Genomic DNA, 19,726 nt, shown 5'->3' on the forward strand with positions numbered 1-19,726 from the left:
GGAAATTAATTTTGTATCAATACTATCAAATTTATTTTATTCAAAGTGTCCAAGAAATACAAAGGACATTTTCAAGTCTGACAGTCACGCATTACATGTTCATAGAAGCATGTTATAAATATTTTTTTAAATACATGATACAGTACAAAATACTGATAAAAAATGTTTGGCTAGAAAACCTGTAAAAGTTCTGAATGATACTGTAGCTATTTAGTTTAAAAAATGTTAACACCTTAACCACACCTTTCGTAGTCAAATGTTCAGACATGTTCATGAAACTGTAAAAATAGCCTGAACAAGTGGCTAAAGTCAAAGCTTCACTTCGCCAGCAACACAAAGTTGAGTTGAACGGGGGTGAGCACAGTCTCTGACTATCTGATGTGTGCACAATGTTCAGCCACTCAATACCTTTGCAATAAGTTAACATTGCAAGTTTTACATTCTGTAGCACCTCAGATGTCTGTTGTAGAAATTACAGGAACGCACTGTAAATCACCATTTCTGTACAGAGCAAATCCTTTTCATCCTGATGCAGGCCATGCCAAATTGTAACTTCTGTGATGAAAAGCCTGTACGCTGCTTTCTGCCCCACAATTCTTTATTTTTCTCGATAGGCTGAGAGGATTCCTGCGGCTGATCACTTCAGGGGTTTCACATTAGTCCTGCCTCCCGACACATGCCATAAAATTGACCACGTTGAGAGATTAGATTAGATGGAGTGTCCATTTCTGTGATGTAACCTCTGTCCATCACGATCACCCTGTAGGAACAGTTAAATGGTATTGTGTTGAACTCTTGACATTATTGCTCACTTTGTTTTTATTTCAAATATTCTATAAATATTCTAAAAAACCCAAACCAAAGAACTGTGGAATTTTTTTAACTGGGTTCCTAATATTTATCTAAAATGAGCGTATTATAAATATCCCCACATGTGCTCTGTTTGTTTTACCTAGTGTAGTCCATGATGGTGTTGAGGCGGTGTGCGATGGTCAGAACGGTGCAGTCATCAAACTGAGTTCTGATGGTGGACTGAATCAGATTGTCCGTCTCCATGTCCACAGCTGCTGTGGCTTCATCCAAAACCAAAATCTTGGTCTTCCTGAGAAGAGCTCGAGCCAAACAAACCAGCTGCCTCTGACCCAAACTGAACCCAGAACATACAGTCAAAAACCATCGGGACAGATCTTACTGGGGTCAAATCTTCATCAATGAGTAGAAAAGTGTAAAGGTGAAGTTTGTACCTGAGGTTTTCTCCTCCCTCTGAACACTCGTGGTTTAGCTTGTCGGGCAGCCCAGACACAAAGTTCTTGAGATGTGCTAGTTCCAGAGCTTTCCACACCTCCTCATCGGTGTAGCCATCAAGCGGGTCCAGATTCATACGCAGGGAACCTGAGAACAGCACTGGGTCCTGTTCCAAAAAGAAGAGGTTGAATGTCTTTATGGAAGCTAAATTAATAAATGTAGTTATAAATACATTTGCTCAAATGTGAACACGTACTGTACCTGTGGGATGATGGTGATACGAGACCTCAGATCATGCAAGCCGATCTCTGCTATGTTCATCCCGTCTATGAAGATCCTTCCCTTTGCGGCTTCAAGGATCCGGAAGATTCCTAAAGCTAGAGATGATTTTCCAGCACCTGTTCTTCCCACAATTCCAACCTGCATGGATCAAATAAATGGCTTAGTACTTCAATAAAAAGATTCGTCAAAACTTTCAGTTTCACTTGTCATTGACATTTACCTTTTCTTTCTCATTAACACTGAGAGCGATTTCTTTCAAGGCCCAGTCCAGACCCCTGCGGTACTGAAGTCCATATTGCTTGAACTCAATGGATCCAGTTCTGGGCCAACCTAGAGGCAGTCTACTGTCCTCTAATGTCCATGGTGCCTGTGTGCAACCAAAGACGAACAAATCAAGCTCAAGCTTTGGTTACTATCTGTAAAACAATTCAGACACTGGTCACCTCTTTTGGAGTTTCAGCATATTCTTTTACTCTCTCAACAGAGACTATGTTGTTTTCTACATCTGTCCATGCCCTCACAATCCAGCTCAGTATCCCAGTTACCTGTAATGTAGGTTTTATTGAGATATCGGAAGTACAGTATACATGCCATGAATTCCTTTAAACATTTATAAAGGTTCTTACCTGGAGAGAATGGGACACAGCGAGACCCACAATTCCAGGACTTAAAGTTGCTCTTCCCATGACAGAAAGGATGGCTGCAGCAAGGACTAGCAAATTACCCAGGAACTCAAGATTCACCGCAAGCCACCTATAGAAAACAAACCATATGTAAACTATATAGGAATGCCTACTGAAAATATAATACTGTAAATATGATGGTCTGTTCAAAGCAGTCGTACTCTAAGCACCACTTAAGCCATGGTTAACCCAAAAATGTTCTCATCCTTTACCCACCCACATGTCATTCCAAACCTGATTGACTTTCTTTCTCTTGCAGGGCACAAAAGAGGATATTGTTGAATGTGAAGGAGAATTTTAGTAACCAAACAACATATTTTGTGTTCCACAGAAAAATGAATCCTATAAATTAAGCTATACTCCTTAAGAATTTACCTGGTGGCCACGAATCTTGGGAAGTAGGAAGTTTGGTTGTGGTCAATTCGACTGTTAGCCAAAAGGATGAACCTGGACTGTTCTCTAAATGCACGGATCACACTGGCTCCTTGGACCGTCTCATTGAAGTGAGTATAGATGGGTGAACGACTCACAGACTCAAGTCTACGCAATTGGCAAGATGTGGCTATGTAGAAGCTCTGAAAACACGCAAGGAGACCATAAAGTAGAATTCAGATAGATGTGTAAGGGTTGTGTGATTCATGCCTGTTGAATGACTTGTAGTGGAATACCTGAATGAAAGCATAAAGTAGAGTCAGTGGCAATATGATCAATCCTGCGAAAGGAGTCGCCATCAATACGATAATGAAAACCTCCAGCAGTTTGAACACATAGCCCAACATCATCTTCAGACCATCAGGAATCATGCAGTCAATGGCGTCTATCTCTTTGGAGAAGCGGTTGAGAAGATTGCCGCTGGGTGTGCTCTCAAAGAAGGACATTGGCGAGTGAAGCACATTGTTGAGAAGGTCCAAGTGAAGATGGCGGGACGCAATTATTCCTCCCAGTGAAATAGCCACGGTGGTTCCAAAAATTCCAATTCCTGCAATACCAGTAAAACAATACAATGATCGGAAGAACGGAACAGCCGACTCACAAAAAAACTATTTGTGGCAATTAGGAATCTCCAACCTTGAGCAATGCCGAGCGCTCCAAACACACCAAGCTTCAGATCCGTGTCCAATTGCGTCCCATTTACAACTGGGTCATCCGCCCACAAGCTCAACCAGTAGTTGTAGCCCAGTGAGGCGGCTTGCTGGAATGCGTAGAGGAAGATGATGGGGATGATGAGAGCCAGACCAATGGTCCTGAAATACTCCACATACAACTCCAGCTTCACCTGTGTCACCAAGATAAAGTAAAGAAGCTGTTTTTGGATGATTCAGTGTATGCTGAGATTATATTATGGAGCACAATGGAATTCAAAAGCCTGTAATCCTGGTATAAAATTACATTTCTCTGGTGGCAGTAGAATATAAGCCCTGGTCACTGACTGGCAAATGACCTTCAAAACTGAATTGCCACATTAAATGTTTGCAATTTTATAGACCTTTGAAAATATACCTTCACATATCTAACTTTAAACCAATGTTTGTTCATTGTTTGCAGTCTATTGATGCAGATTTAAAACTTACACGGCCTGTATGGGCTTTGTCAGCCTGGGTGAGTCTCCCAACTTCCTCCTGGTTCTGCTCTTGTTCTGTGTCAGATATGGCCTCCATGGTTTGTATATTTGGACTTCCCATATCCCCACTTCAGACGGAATAAAAATGGACAGGAATGTTAATTTGTGCTCTTCTGTTGAGCAAAAAATACTGGAAATCACACTGGCAATGCTTAATAGATTAGTACAAACATCTTTTACCTGATGAGTTGCTCCTGAGAGAGATCAATAGAGAAGTCTGTTATACTGAGACGAGAGACAGATTTCCTGGTTCCTGAAACAAGGTGAATTTGTGTTTTGAACTGTGTGAACTTAGCTTTTGGGACTTGTGCACTGAATTCATTATTTTACCTCTCAGTGTGGCGCTCTCCTTGCGTTCACTTACAGCAAAAGCTTTAACAAAGTCAGCAAATGCATCTTCTCTGCTCAGAAGCTCAGAATAGGAGCCTATTTCTGTGATCTCTCCATCCACCATGACCAAGATCAGGTCTGCCTGTGGCAGGAAGCTCAGCCCGTGCGTCACCAGAATACGAGTCTGGTGAGTATCATTAAACAAGCTACGTTTACCACAAATACTGTACTATACTAATGCTTAATACCAATTTATGAACCATAAAATACCTTATTTTTAAGAACTCCATTAGGTCCAATGACTTTTTCGAAGATGTGCTGACCCACATGTGCATCTACTGCTGACAGAGGATCATCCAGAAGATAGACATTAGCTTTTCTGTACACGGCACGTGCCAGACTCACTCTCTGTTTCTGACCTCCGGAAAGATTCAGTCCCTGTGAACAGCATGTATGCTATTAAAAAACTAATACAATGTTTTTGAACAATAGGATCTTGTACTTTGTACAATCCAAAGTGACACCTCCTTTTATGTATCTGCTATATGACCACTGAAGATTTGTTAGGCCATATTGAGGAATCTTACTTTCTCTCCAATCTCTGTGGCATCTCTTGCAGGTAGGATCTCCAGGTCTGGTAGAAGAGCACAGGCCTCCAACACTTTCTGGTACCAGGTGGGTATTCTCTCCTGTCCAAACAAAATGTTGTCTTTGAGAGTGGCGTTCTGGATCCAGGCCTGCTGAGGCACGTAAGCCACAGAACCCTAAAAACATAGCTAGCACAATTAAATTTGGAACTTGCGAGTGATGCCAGTATTTGTTTTAATAATGTTCATACTTGAACTGTAACATGGCCGGTTTTCTTTTCCATCTCTCCTAGCATTGCAGACAGAAGAGAGGATTTTCCACTGCCCACATGCCCCACCACAGCCACCAGTGAGCCATTCTGAACTTCCACATTGATCCTGCAGAAATGATCAGACATGGACAGTTGAGCAACACTTATTGTTTTAGCAAAGTAAAAAATTCAAGGTACTCACTTCTTGAGGCATGGTAGGCCATCTTTTGACCAGCTGAAGGTGCCGCTATTGATAGCAACACTATCGACAACTGAGAAAAATCAAAAATATTAGTGGACACTACACATTTACAGTTTGTTTTAAAGTTGCACTGAAGGCGTGATGCTATAATAGTTAATTTGTTATTTTTTTATTTAGTTTAGTTTATACATTAGCATTTTTATATACAGTACAAGATACAATTAAAACATCTGGGTAATACTTTAGGTTGTATTTATTAACATTAGTTAATGCATAAGCTAACATGAACTAACTAACAATACTTATTCAGTATTTATTAATGTTAATTTTACTAAGCTGTTTTTAAAACCGGTTGGTGTAACTGTTAAAATCAGTTTATGCACAATGAACTAATATGAATAATTGTATTGACACTAATGTCACAAATATTGATACATGCTGGAAAATCTATATTGTTAGTTCATGTAAGTTATGTATAATGAAAATTCTGTCATCATTTCACTTTTAAACATTTTAGACCGCTTTTTGCTGAACACAAAAGAAGATATTTTGAAGAATGTTGGTAACTGAACAGAGACGTACCTATTGTATAGACACAAAATTAATGCAAGTCAATGGGTACAATTGAATATGAAGGAAATGTGGAAAATGTTATACAAAAATAATTACAGCTTCAAAGCTAAAAATCCCCTTTCTCTGACCGCCGCATGAAGTCATCAGTACACATTTCACTTGCTGCCAACAACCACCTCATGCCCACACTACTTTCTTGTCCTCTGTGCTGAATTACAGCCTTTAAAGGAACCTAATGAAGGCATGTGCAAAATGATTCATCTCACATTGAATCTGCAAGAATATTCCTAAAAACTACTTTTCTTGGCAGATCAGTAACTCAGTATTTATTGTCCTATGTATTTTCTTATGGCTTCCTGTTTAAGGATTCCACCTCCGTAATGACGGAACAAAATTACTTTTTATAGCATTATAGCAAATAACATGTATAGCAATGTTTGCCATCTGTGGCTTATAAAGTGAATTCTCTCACCAGGGCTGTAAGGAATTCTCTCCACATTATCCTCCTTCAGCTCATCCTGACAGAGAAACTTTCCCAGACGTTTGAGAGAAACTAATGCCTTGACAACAACAAAACCAAGACAATTATATATATTTTAAGATGACAATTAAAGTTGATGTTTAGAAAGGGTATGTCATGCTGTTGTCTTGCTCACCTGCATGCTAGTGCTCATTGCAAAGGGAAGTTGACTGAGAGGAGTTTTCAGAATATTGATGAGGGCCATGGACACAAAAACCTTCTGAGCATCCAGAACGTGTTTATCATCTATCAGCACATACACTCCAAACATGGCGAATGCAATCTGAAAAAAAGTATCTTGAATGGAAGCCAATAATATACTGTAATTATATGTTTACAAATCATTCTGAAATCTACCAAGAAGGTGGAGGAGTTGAAGGAGGCAACAGATATTGAGTACATGATCTGAGATTTCTTCAGAGCATTGAGCTCTTTCTCTCTATAGCCGAGAACACGTTCTCTGAAGGCATTCTCCCAGGCGTAAAACTTCAGGATCTTTACTCCGCTCAAGATCTCATTCATTAGCTTGATCCGTCCATCCATGTACTTCATCTGGACCTCCTGAGACCAGCAAATGCAAAAGAACATTCAGTTTCAAATACATGATCATCAGCAAACTCAAAACACATTCATGCTCTTCATGTAAACTGACAACCATGTGAGCTATGGGTAAGCTTGAATTCTTTCGACGTTTGAAACAAAGCAAATGAAGACATTTTTTTAGAAACTCTGTGGGATTGTTTTACCATGTCCAAAACCATCAAAGAGAAAAAGAAACCCACAGACAGTCCACATGGTCACTTTCTCTTCGATAATTTAAACCAGCTGAAGACATGAGGCTGGTTCTGGGACACCGCTTCTCTCAGTCGTACAAACACACTGAAACCTTGTTTGTGTGACTCTAGATTGTCGATACCTGGAGCTTGCTCCTCATTTTGGCAATGAACCCGTTCAAAGGAAAGATGAGAATCACTGTGGCAATTCCTGCCAGGGCAGACGGCCCCAGACGCTGCGCAGGGACGAGAAATTAAAATGTGTCATAAGTTTTACTTAATAGGATATAAACATCCCGTAATTATTAGCATTTCTGAAGGCATATGTGGCTCACCTGCCAAAGGAAGAAAAGACACAAGGCGATTTCAATCGGGGCAACCCAAACTGTATTGAAGTACACCACGAAATCCATCAGTTTCTGTGTGTCGGCAGAGACCAGGTTCACGATCTCACCCACTGTACATGTTCTACGGGCTGCGCTGTTGATGACCAGAGACTGAGGAGATCAGAAGGAATGAAAGAGATTTTAAGTGCCATCGTGGAATGTAAGTATCCTTGCATAAGCTAATGAAAAGATTTAATTCTATACCTTCCTGTATACTAGACCCATAACTGCAGTTTTAACCCTCATGCCCACTGTGAAGCAGGTATACATATACTGATGGTTAAACAGGGACTGAAGACAAGACAACAGGAACATCATAAAAGCAAAGAGGTAACCCTTCCACAAGGGGGCATCTTCATCCCTCACAAAGCCAAGCAGAAGACTGGGAAATGAGGAAATGCATTAAGAATTACATACACACACTCTATACATTGGTCTCATTGAATGCCTACCAAAATAACAAAAACAGAGCAAACATTTTTATTGGGTCTACTTTCACCTGGTATTTCCCACTCTTTCCATAGCTCATATCTCATAGCTCATTATTTTAAACAACATGGATCAAAGTTTCACAGAGCGTACGTTCACTCTTAAGGGCTTGTTTTGATGGCGGTTGATCTACAATTCCTGTGGCCCACATTCAGTGGTAATGGAGCAGTGAACCCACCACAGAGTTCTTGGCTAGTTTTATACCAGACAGAGATCCAACTCCAGTTTCTGTGACTTTTCAAAGCTAGCACGGCCACAAAGAATACAATGCTGCAGGGAACAGACTCTCCTATGCAATGTGGGACAAAACAGTGTCAATGTGTGGCTGTACCACAGCAAAGTATGCTGTTATTCCTCTATTCAATACAGAGAAAAGGTCAAGAGGTTCATAGACGTGGTTAAGGATATTCTTATAGACAAACCTCTGTTTTAGTTGCACAACCATCTTTACACTTCTTTCTTAGGCCTTGTGGCGCGGTATAATTTTGTAGTAAATCTGTCATCGCGTTTCTCCTCCACTATCCACACTTTCACATGCAGTGGCCCCAAAAATGTATTTAGACACACCTTAAAATCTATTAATGTCTTTGCATTTTATAACCAAATATAAAACCAAGTGAGATTTGCCTTAAGACAAATAAAGCACAAATAGACCAGGTTTCACAAGTGTGTTCATACTTTAAGTGCAACTTTAACGTCCAAATACTGATTGGGGTTTACAAACTGTACACACATGCTGTATTTAATCTCTCACCTTAACACCTGTGGGATGGAGAACATGAAAGCATCTTGGATGACTAGACAGAGAGTCCCAGTCAGAAAATAGGGTCCAAAAGTTTTGGCTAGAGTCCGAAGCAAACAGAATCCTGAGCTTTGTTCTTGATGAAGTTTTCTGAGAAGCTGCGTTTGCTCACTTATCTTATAACCAAGAGCCTGAGCTGCGTTCAGAGAACACTCCTGCCTGTGAAGAAAATACAGCATTATAAATACAATTTTAGTGAAGGCCACCGCAGAAGACAAAAGAAGATAAGTTAAAGAGGTTTGTTCTGCAGCAAGTATGACAAAATAGCATTGGCATGGCAGAAGACTTACTGCTGCAGTTTGGACCACTGCTTGGCCCATTCTTTCTCAAAATCACAGATGATTTTTTCAGATGTATCCTTTTCTCGTAGCGGCCAGAGATCTTCAGCTTTTAAAGGGGAGCGATAGCCTTTAACCACTAATCTGTCAAACATAAATATGTGTTAATTAGTATCTTTGTGTTTTACTCTCTGAACCTTTCCAAACTTCGATTTAAACAGGGTCATTTATTTACCTGCCGTACCACCAAAACAGCAGTTTTGATAAGAAAGAAGCATCCTCAACTGGACAAAGGTTCTGGTGGAAAGAGACATTAGTCAAATCATGACACTTCTCTGTTGTGCAAACATCCGTTGCAAATATCTATCAAAAACCTTTCGGTGTACAGACAAATTTTGCATTCAATTTTACATTGCATTAAATTCTAAGCATAAATCTGTATATATAAAGATAATAAAAATAATGATGTCATACTTTTACATAAACAGGCTTGAGAGTCTCTGGACGCCGATCAGCAAAACAGCTGATGATGAGTTGAGTCAGCTGGAGGGAGAAGAACACGAAAAATGCCAAAACTCTCATCGCATCTGTAGAGAAACCCTAAAAAACAATAAGCAGTAGAGCACCAGTGAGACTAATGAATATTATCACTGTCCTTCTGAAACCTCGTATGTCTAAATATTCACAGTTTTTCAGGAAATGGTGAAAACACTGTGCTCTTTCAATGCTATGTTGTCAAAGTTGACAAGTTGGTTGGATATTTGACTTATAATAATGATTTATGGAAATATGGAGAGTCTGAGGTTTCAGAAGGACAGCAGCGATATAAAGAATGCAGATTCTTACTGAAATCAAAGTACGTGTGAATTGTTAATCAGTGAAAGAAACACTTTTCTACACTTTTCTATATTATTGGGGCGAGCTAATTTAGACTCTCACAAACAATAAAACCTTGTTTTGACAACACAAACATTTAAAATAATAAAAAAGATTAATATATGAACAGTGCTGCGTGTTTCCAGTCTTTATGAAAATGACCAAGCAAGCCCATGAGTGATATATGTACATTTGCCAGGGGTTTCCCATTGCCTACTGGCAGAGACATTTACCACAAACACTGCAGTGTCTATGGAACCAGAACCATATTTTCCCTATGGCAGCAAAACTAATCTGAGATCAGCCTCCCACTTTGTCTCACCACAGGGCTGGAGGCTGATGTGGGGAGTGTCCACTTGGGGATATTCCCTGCTTTTCCTCCCTTCCTTTCAAAGACCTCAACATATCGTAATGACCTAAATGTGCCCTTAAACAAGGATGACACAACAAACCTCCTGAATGATCCAAAATCAAGGGAATGAAAAGGCATTTACTGTACATTTATGACTCTTGTTGTCGAACCTCTCATTTACGGCAACCCAAAGTTGAATGCTGGTGCATTCAGTGGAAGGCAAAGAGAGAATATTAGGCCAAGGAAATGTGCAATACCTGTCACTCATACTCTGTTAGGACGAAGGTGCCTTTAGGGCCGCTCACCACCCTGCCCTCGATCAAAACATGTTGTGAAATAGTAACAAGGTACAAAAAGCTTGTGTCCAGTCAATATGGGCCGAGGTCCAAAAAGAAATAGCACCTTGGAGTTGTTATTAAAAGTTTTATTGTACATGGGTCATGGAGGGCATTCATTCTTGTGCACAATAGTGTCAAATGGCCGAGCTGCTGGAGAAATGTAGGTCAGTGGCAGCACAGGCCCGTTTGAGGATGTGTAAAAATATGTATGTAGAAATGTAGAACACATTGTGAATATGTCTCTGCCACACCGTATGGTAATACAGTTTGGAGAAGCTTTAATGGTGTGGTAACATGTCTTCCTACTGTGTGGTAAAAGAGGACAAAGCTCCAGTTATTTTTCTGTTCCTGTTGGGCCGGCTGACCATTTACCAAGAGCTCAATTAGAGCACAACGTTTCCTACCACAAACCAAGCTGCAATGCCCATGTAAACATACAGTATGGTCTATCTGCACTGTGCTGCACAGGCTTCATTATCTCCCTTTCGAAAGTCATAGATTCATAAATGAATCGGATGTATTAGTTTATGATTCTATAAGCCACTTTGAAACAAGAAAGACTTTTTGCCACTTTCAGACTTGCCTTTGTTTGAGGGATTAAATATACATTCCATATTCAAATGTTTAGTTCACCCAAAGATAAAAATGTTGTCATCATTTGTTCACCCTCATGGCATTTGAAGCCTGTGTTTGACTCATTCTTCTGTGAAATACAAAAGAAGATATTGAGAGAAATGTGTCTGTGGTTTTGGGTCCATATGATGGAAGTCTATGGCGGCCAATGCTGTTTGGCTACCAACGTCCTTTTGTGTTCTGCAGAAGAAAGTCTTGTAAATGGTGAAATAAATTTCTTTTTTGGGCCAATTAATTATATACCAAGGATTGCATTTGTGTACGTAGTGTTAGGGCACATTACACAATTTAAAGAAAGAAGCTAAACATCTTTGGTTTTAATGCTTCTCAATCCGAATAAGCAAGCATAAATGAGTTGTGAGGAATTTAAATAAATATCGCCTCTCTCCTTCAGAAACCTCTCATGTCCAAATTCGCAGTTTTTCCATGTACTGTGCTGTCAAAGATGACGAGCACTTTTTAATACTAAACTTTTTGATATTGGTTAGATATTTGCAAAACCCAGTGACAAACATTAAGGGTGACTTATAAAAACGATTTATAAAAAAATTAAATCACAAAATATGGAGATACGATGTTTCAGAAGGGCAGCAGTGATATGCTGCTTTAGGAAGATTTAGATTTTCACATGCACATGGATGTTTTTCTACAGTATTTCTGCATGTCCCTTTAAAATGTCAAGAAGTTGATTGTTGTGTCTGCGACAGGACACAGTCAACTAATTATAACGTAAAACAGCCCAGCAGGCGAGAGACGGGCAGACTGCCGAATCAACGGCGTCCGCAGATGTGTGTGGCTTCTCCTATCTGTCTGAAAAAGCACCAGTGGTGACTGTGACAGTACCCAGCAGCTCCAGACAAAGGGGGTATTGAGGGAAATGGGAGGGGAAAGCGTCAGGCCATCCAGACATCAGGTTATATGGCTGCATTAACACTGTGAGGAGCACCATCTGTAAGCACTCTGTTTATTCAGACTCCCAGACACAACACAGATAAATTTAGCTGGGAGTTAGGCCGGGCAGCATTCATTACAAAAACCATAAGAGGTCCATGTTACACTAGCCTGAAAGGAGAATAAACTTTTATAGGGCCAGGAAGTTTTCAGGAAGTTTTTATACTTTCAGTAATCCTCAAAATCCAATGTTTATGATGTGAGATGAACAAAATAGATCATGGATGCATTTTTAGATTACTAGTCTAGATTACTTGTGATTTTTTAATTTCTCATTTTAAAAAGAGCATATAATCATGTATAATAAGTGCAATTAGAAAACATGAACATTTTAATAAGGTTAGGTTAATTGTGACGCGTTTGACATGAATGTTTAAATGATATGAAGTCACGAAAACATGAAAATGTGAAAGTAAGTGTGAATAATAATCATTTTTTTCCAACCTTTGGATTGTCTGAGAATATACCAACCTGGTCTATGATGGCTTGTATATTGGCTCTGAGAGGCACCAGTGAACACACCACTGTCAGTGTCCAGAACAAGAAGAGGAAAACAGAGGAACGACATCCCCACACCCTCTCCAGGTGCATCACAAACATTGCCAGTATCTGAGCACACAGATCATCAGTCAGCAATACAGAAAAATCCACCTCACTTTTCTTCTCTGCAGATAGGTTTTGATTGAGAGATGTTTGGAGAATGTTTAGTCTGTGTCATAGATGTCAATTTATTGTTATCGTTATTTTGTTGGTACGATCTGGCAGTGAAATGTAATTTACTACTGTTGACACTGTGTCTGCTGTGACCAGAGGTAAAAGTGGCTTATTTACTCTGATTCCTTAAGGAAACGTCTGCCAGACGGGCTCTGACCGCAACGAGATTTTTACATTCAACCTTAAATATAACAGGTCATAAATCTGATCTAATGAAAACATGTGATGATACAATTTGTTACACCTTATAATTATGTATTTTAATAGAGTTTTCTATGCAATAACTTTTTTTGGGGAGGTTTAAAACTTTACCATTGTAAAACTGCGAATGATCGGGCTCAGGAGAAAGACCATATGATGTTCAATCTCTTTGTTCCTTTCCACCAACAGATAGACCAACTCCAAGAAACCAAAAGAAGCCAGACAAAGTCCCAAACCCTATAAGACACAAACACACAGTCATTCTCTGCTAAATTTGTGTTAATTTGCCTCAAAGCGCTCAAAGTATATAGTCCACTACAAACAGAGTTTCATTTTACTGGGTTCAAAGTGTTGAAATTTTTATAAAGACAGTATAATTTCCTAACATGTTACATTGAACCAAGAGTCCCTCAGCGGATTGATGCACTACTACAGGTTTGGTAACAATGATTATGTTACAAAATGTAACAACTAAGTATAACTCACCATCTTGGCACAGTAAAGACTTGATATGGATATACGTCCATGGTCGTAGAATCTGAGGTACACGCAGTAGAAAGGAGCACAAATCCACAGATAGAAACAGGGGAACCACACCAGTACCGTGTGCTGAAAGCATTGGGTGAGGTCTGGGTGTGGTGTATTCCATGTGAGATTCCAGTCCTGCAAAGACAGTGTGAAACCATCACTCCTCTAACATCAGGCTCAACCAATCCGACTAAAGCTAACACTTTTAAAACCAGAGCAACCCTAATTATTAACAACATTTTGGGCTGTATTCACTCCCTGCACTTTAAGAGGTTTACATGAGGGGAAAAGCTCATTCTTCAGATTGCTTCATAGCTAACACATTTATGTTACTCTTCTGCACTTTTAAATACATTCTCTACTTTCATAGCCATGTGTGTTTTTTTCTTACTGTAGTTATTAATTCATGACAGTAAAGACCTACACAAGTACATTCAGCCTCATAATACCTGGAGGCAGTGACATGATGTGTCATTACAATTAACAGGATTTTTAAGAACCATTCATTTGAACCCATAAAACATTTGACCCTTTTTTAAGCTTTAACTTTTAAACTTAAATTACAACAATCTGTTATGTTCACTACATCAAAACCTGGTTACCAATTCTGTTTTCTGTATTTTCCAGAATGATTGCTAGTAACAGACTGATTTCTAAAGCAAAAATTGTTTTGAAATATTTACAGTAAATAGGCAGTAAATAACAGGGTGAGTGTCTGAGTTTATGTATTTTTGTGTATACAAGAAGGCTTGTACAGCATGTCACAATGCAAAGTCTGTAAGCAAACATGCGGTTCTGTGAATTTTATTACAACAACGCAGAATAAACCCAGTATACAATCTGACAAAAATACAGCTTTCAAGTTACATTTCACAGTCTCGCTACATTCCTTGTATCCACAATTCACTCTGCATCCCTTCTGTTACTTTTGGCCTTTCTTTGATCTCTAAGATTTCATCTCCAAACACTGGTGTAGAGTTGTCATCTTTCCTTCTAAGCTTTCGCTTTGGTGATGTGAACTTTTTGGGATGTATTTAATGGCATGGTTATTTCAGCGATAGCGCAGCTCCGATAAATACTGCATGCTGGTTGGAATGAGTCTTGTGGTATGGCACTATATAAGATGTGCACCTTTGGCAAGCATTACAGTGGTTCTGTAGAGTGTGGAAACCATACACTGTGAGAAGAGCGGTGTTGGTTAAAGCCACAGATCTGTGAAGGCTTGTCTGCTCACGTACAGAATACAGTTATTACCTGCTTGACAGATTTCTTTTAAAGATCCTATTTGTCACCATACACTTGGCTTCCATTTAAAACAATAAGCAACACCCAGCAATCCAGTCACAAACTTAAGGACAGGAATGGTAATATATTGTGTGTTCGAAAGGATGCCATGTTGAGCTTGGTTATGAAAGAGAAAGCACTGTTAAACCTTTCCACATGGAGTTTAATGGACCCACGCTGCATCTGTGACTGTGTTTGCACTGGTCTAAACCCAATGGCAACCACAGTCTCAGGAAGTGATTCAGGGTTGTGTGTACTCTTTCCTGAAGGTGTGGGAGTTCAGACTGCCGGTCAGCACAAATTATATTTCGTTTTGGGTGATGTTTGGGTTTATTTTAAGAAAGGATGATGGAGAATGTAACATCCGAACAGGAGACTTGTAATGCAAGTCTTCATAAAATGTTCAGATTATGCACCAGCAGTTTGAGACATGTAAATCAGGTCACACAAAGTGACACATAAATGGCAATTTTTTGAGTAATGTACACACAGCACCCCATATTGACAGAAAAACACAGAATTGTTGACATTTTTACAGATATATTAAAAAAGAAAAAATGAAATATCACATTATGAGTCATATTGTGTTGACTTTGTGGTAAACAAACAGAGATGTGGTCAGAAAAGAATTGTCTTGTTCTTCTCTGCACTTTAATTTTAAAGTGCATAGATTTCATAGAATTTTTTTTTTTATAAATTTTTATTTAATTTTTTTTATTAAATCCATAATTCATATAACCATCCTTTTTTTGTCATGATTACTTCATATTTTAGTACAAACAACATTAAAGACCCTATATGAGTTTACACTCATTAGATAACTTGGTACAATGTTCCTCAGAATGACTGTCACACTCATAACAGCATGCAAACCTGATTTTAAAGTAACCTCTTACAACGCAAAAAAGTTCAAGCCACCACTAATCTCTCATTTATTAACCTGTATTTCAATACTGGAGATCTGCATCCTGTAATCATTGATTCAGATATGGGCTAAAGTACAGTTACAGTACGTGTTTACAGCACTTGCGCTTAGAATCACGTTGAGTAAAGAAATGTGTAAATGGTAGTGCCACAGATCAGCTGCTGGACGGTAAACCCACCCGATAGTCCAATGCATGCAAATAAACCTCAGCAAAACATGTTTCTATGCAGCAGGTACCTCAACTACATTTACCACAGGTTATGTGAGGGTAAAAAATAAAACAACACGTTTTATGGGGTTTCCTCTGTCATACATTGAATGAATCATTAAGTGAGATGGCTGTGACTCACACCAAATGGCTGTTACTGGCAAAAACAATGTTAATTTCCAAGAATAAATGCCCTATAATATTGCCTTTCATTTATGTTGCAAACATGCACTGTTTTAAAACAGCACTCATGATTCGTAATCTGTCATTGCAGTCCTTTACTGAATCTCATCCTCTATCATTCACTTCAGACTCACCCAGAGAGGATCCAAGCCACTGAGACTGCAAAGGGTGTCCATCCAGGCTCCTTCTGTTCCTGGAGATGTCCTGTTTTAAAACCCTGCTCCTCAGTCCCTGCAGTGTAATACTCACTGGTCTCTGTGAATCTGACAGTAGCTATGTGTGCGTTTCAGCCCCTTTTAGTGATCCAACCTCCTGCCTCGTGTTTCGTCAAAGCTAAAGTCTGAGAGCAGGTTTGTGTAACTGTCCTGTTTATGAGCCAGGTGGTTGGACGTTTTGGGCTGTGTTTAACATTTATTCATTTTTGGCTGACGCTTTTTTTCATTCAAAGCGACTTACAAGTAGTTAACTCTTTACCCTGCTTCCTTTCTCGCTCTGTTGCACGAGGTACCACAGACACTCCCCTAGAAAAGATGAGAGACCCGCAGTCATGGCCACACTTCGATTCTCCTTCATGTCTTGCACTTGTCAAGCTCCACCCTCTAACCCTGAGAAGCTCTATTATGGCAAATCTTATTTGTATACTTCAAAGGCATACGCTTCTCTATGGAGGTGATGTTACTGAAAACTCATTTGATGCTCAGACTTACTGTATATTGTTGTTTTGTGTCTTATCATGTCTCCTCCATTCCTATCTGAGCGTGAGAGAGACTCAGATGATGTGAATTAGGGTGAGGCCAACACAGAGACTCTTGTACAAATGCAGCTATGTTAGATACTCAGCAGGTATAAGAGCATCTGACAGCCATGTGAGGAATGCAGCATCTCGGTGTCCTGTATTTAAAAACAAGTGTGAATGTAAGTGGATGTGTAGAATTTATGTATTTCGAGCTTTAGAAGAATTTCACCCGCATGCTCTAAAGATGTCCTTTTTATGTAATGCATTTTTGTGGGTTAAAACAGAGTTATAGGTTTGTTTTCAATTCTATTGAAACTGTTAATAGTTTGAATTAGCTTATTTTTTATTTCATGCTTTTTTAGCAATTTGGTTAAGTGCTTTTGTCATTTTTCGGTTTATTTTTATATTGCTATACTCTAAGTTTACTTTAGACTTAGTTTTTATTTTCAGTTAATAAATTTAGTGCTTCAACTTAATTGTTGAGATTACTCAAATAATTTGAATTTTGCACTTAGTTTTTTTATATAATATTTTAAATCATATTAATTAGCGATGCACAGATACCGATACTAGTGTCTGTATCTGGCCCGATACCAAGCTCATGTACTCATACTTGTTCTCGTAAAGATGCACCTATGTTGCATGTTCCAGTGGTGCCGCCATCTAGGGAGGATCGTTTTGTTTGATATATAGAGAAATCGAACTTGAAAGAACCATGGGCTTTCTTTTATTACTCTGCGTAATGCTATTGCAGTTTTAACACAACAAGATCGACCTACCATAGTTATATTTCCTAATCAGACAAGAAAAACATAACACTGCATTAAACGCACTGGTAGCAATCGTCCCAAGACGGCGCAACATTCAACGCGGTGTGATGTCGATTAACAAGCTCTATAACAAAGACGGATACCTCACGTGACATACCTGACAGAACTGACTGAAATTTGTGTTGTGACAAGCATATGAAAAATTATTTTTTCCTAATGTGTTTGAGGCAGAGTTGTTTGTATAAAGAAGCTATTCTATTTTTATTAGGTTTGTATAAAGCTGAAAAAAGGCTTAAAAAGTGGTATCGGAGCATCCCTAATATTAATATATATATAATAATATTTGGGTCTATATTGAATTTGACTTCAAGTAAAATAAAATAAATTCTTGCCCTAACCCATAGCTTTCATTGTGCATTGTAATTTGAGTAATTAATAATATTGCAAAGCTCCCTGCTTCAATTTTATTTATTTATTTATTATTCTAAGCACACATGAAACTATACTCTTCATAAGTATAAGTGGTTAATCATTTGTCACATGTGTCATTCAAGTTCTAAATCCTTGTGACATTTCATATACAGTTATGCTCTTATAAGCCCATCATTCCCACTTCCATTTCCACTGGAATTGTGACGTACTCTCTTGCTGTTTGGTGGTTAGACCTTAGACAGTCATGAAAACAAACAGTGATCTACGTTGGAAAATGACATTCAAAATGGGGGCTTTTGGTTCATTCATTTAACATGAATCTAAACATGGCCATTTGGAGCAAACAACCACAAAAATGTTTCATTTGAAATGGAAATTGATGTCAGTGCTCATAAGTGTTTAACAGTGTTTCACATTGCCCTGTTTCTGTCTTTAGGAACAGTTTTAACCACAATTCTCCCTCGTCTCCTCATTGCAGCTGACCATGGAATGTTGCTTTTTAATTTTAAAGAGATTTAATAATATTCAGAAGGCTATTGATTTATATGCTGATGTCTTTAAAAAGGGAAGTGAACTGAAACACAGACAACTGAACAACATTTTTCCAGAATGCCTACTCAACAGTGTTGGGTCAAATCTTGATCCAGATAATTCCAGAAAAATATTTAAATTTGACCCAACAATGGGTTAAAACAACCTAGCTTAAAATCCAATGGGTTGGGATTTTCCCTGTTTGACAGTGCTAGGTTGAACCCATTATTTTTTAGAATGTTATACAGATCATCACAGGTAAAAGTGAACAAAATTTGTGAGTGTGTGCTAAATACATAATTTTATGGCAGGATAACAATATTGCATTCAGTTTATGAGTTTTGGCCCAGGTTTCTGGCATTGTCAAGCATAAATCAAAATCAAAACAATGACCGCCCACTGAACTAAAAAAGACTTTCGTGTGCGCAAATAACCAACAATGTCAACTTTTGATTCGATTTTTTTGTGTTTGCTCAGAGTACTCTTGTTCATAAAATTTTAACCAGACTAAATTGGTTTTCTGCATGGAAACAACACTATGCTTGGTGGATACATATCATTTCTGGCATTTACAGTAAAAGCCAACCGTATTAGTAGACAGCACATCTTAACAGATAACAAGTATACCCACCCTCACATGCCGAGTGTGAATATGCAGCCAAGTGAATTATTTGTGAGTAGCAATGTGCACATACAAAGCTATCGTTTGACTTATAATATACAGCAAAGTTTGTATGGAGAACTTGTATAACACTTGTCTTATGGTGTCTTTATGAACAGTACATACAACCCATATTGTGCTCCACTGGCCTCGTGGTCTTTCTGTACACTTGTTAACGCATAAGCACCTCTCAAAACAAACCGAGGGAAGAAGTCGACAATTTTAGGGCCCAATGTTAAGGCCCGCCTGAGTGCTGGAAACATATAGACAGCTTCTTCAAGTTGTGCTAAGGAAAAACATAAGCAGTGTGTGTTTGCGTAACATGTTGTGGGAGGTGACTCACCAGCAGCAGGGATGCAGTGTGGAGATGGACTGTTTCCT

General features: G+C 38.8%; 1 protein-coding gene across 1 annotated transcript; it reads right to left on the reverse strand.

Moving 5' to 3' along the window:
* Positions 1 to 13: 13 nt before the first annotated feature.
* On the reverse strand, positions 14 to 16,479 carry LOC306893980 (multidrug resistance-associated protein 1-like). Its single transcript, XM_079456189.1, has 31 exons — positions 16,350 to 16,479; positions 13,574 to 13,750; positions 13,199 to 13,324; positions 12,644 to 12,781; positions 9,497 to 9,622; positions 9,258 to 9,319; positions 9,035 to 9,166; positions 8,697 to 8,903; positions 7,658 to 7,835; positions 7,403 to 7,564; positions 7,211 to 7,303; positions 6,652 to 6,855; positions 6,431 to 6,577; positions 6,247 to 6,334; positions 5,202 to 5,271; positions 5,000 to 5,126; positions 4,749 to 4,925; positions 4,432 to 4,599; positions 4,162 to 4,345; positions 4,012 to 4,084; positions 3,782 to 3,899; positions 3,279 to 3,486; positions 2,879 to 3,189; positions 2,586 to 2,785; positions 2,154 to 2,280; positions 1,971 to 2,072; positions 1,748 to 1,894; positions 1,507 to 1,665; positions 1,245 to 1,411; positions 953 to 1,147; positions 14 to 760 (listed from the first exon to the last, which is right to left on the reverse strand). Exons 1-31 carry the CDS (start codon positions 16,389 to 16,391, stop codon positions 652 to 654), a joined length of 4,524 nt encoding a protein of 1,507 aa, XP_079312315.1. The 5' UTR covers positions 16,392 to 16,479; the 3' UTR covers positions 14 to 651.
* Between the last annotated feature and the right edge of the window lie 3,247 nt (positions 16,480 to 19,726).

The sequence above is a fragment of the Barbatula barbatula genome (genome assembly GCF_947034865.1).
Source record: "Barbatula barbatula genome assembly, chromosome: 5".
NCBI lineage: Eukaryota > Metazoa > Chordata > Actinopteri > Cypriniformes > Nemacheilidae > Barbatula > Barbatula barbatula.

What these genes read in the sequence shown, in the direction of transcription:
- LOC306893980 (XM_079456189.1), bottom strand. Translation starts at nt 16,391, where the DNA reads ATGGACACCCTTTGCAGTCTCAGTGGCTTGGATCCTCTCTGG. An exon ending in TCAAGCCTGTTTATGTAAAA is followed by an intron (nt 9,320 to 9,496) that starts GTATGACATCAT and finishes TCTTTCCACCAG; the next exon opens with AACCTTTGTCCAGTTGAGGA. An exon ending in ATGCTGAAACTCCAAAAGAG is followed by an intron (nt 1,895 to 1,970) that starts GTGACCAGTGTC and finishes GGTTGCACACAG; the next exon opens with GCACCATGGACATTAGAGGA.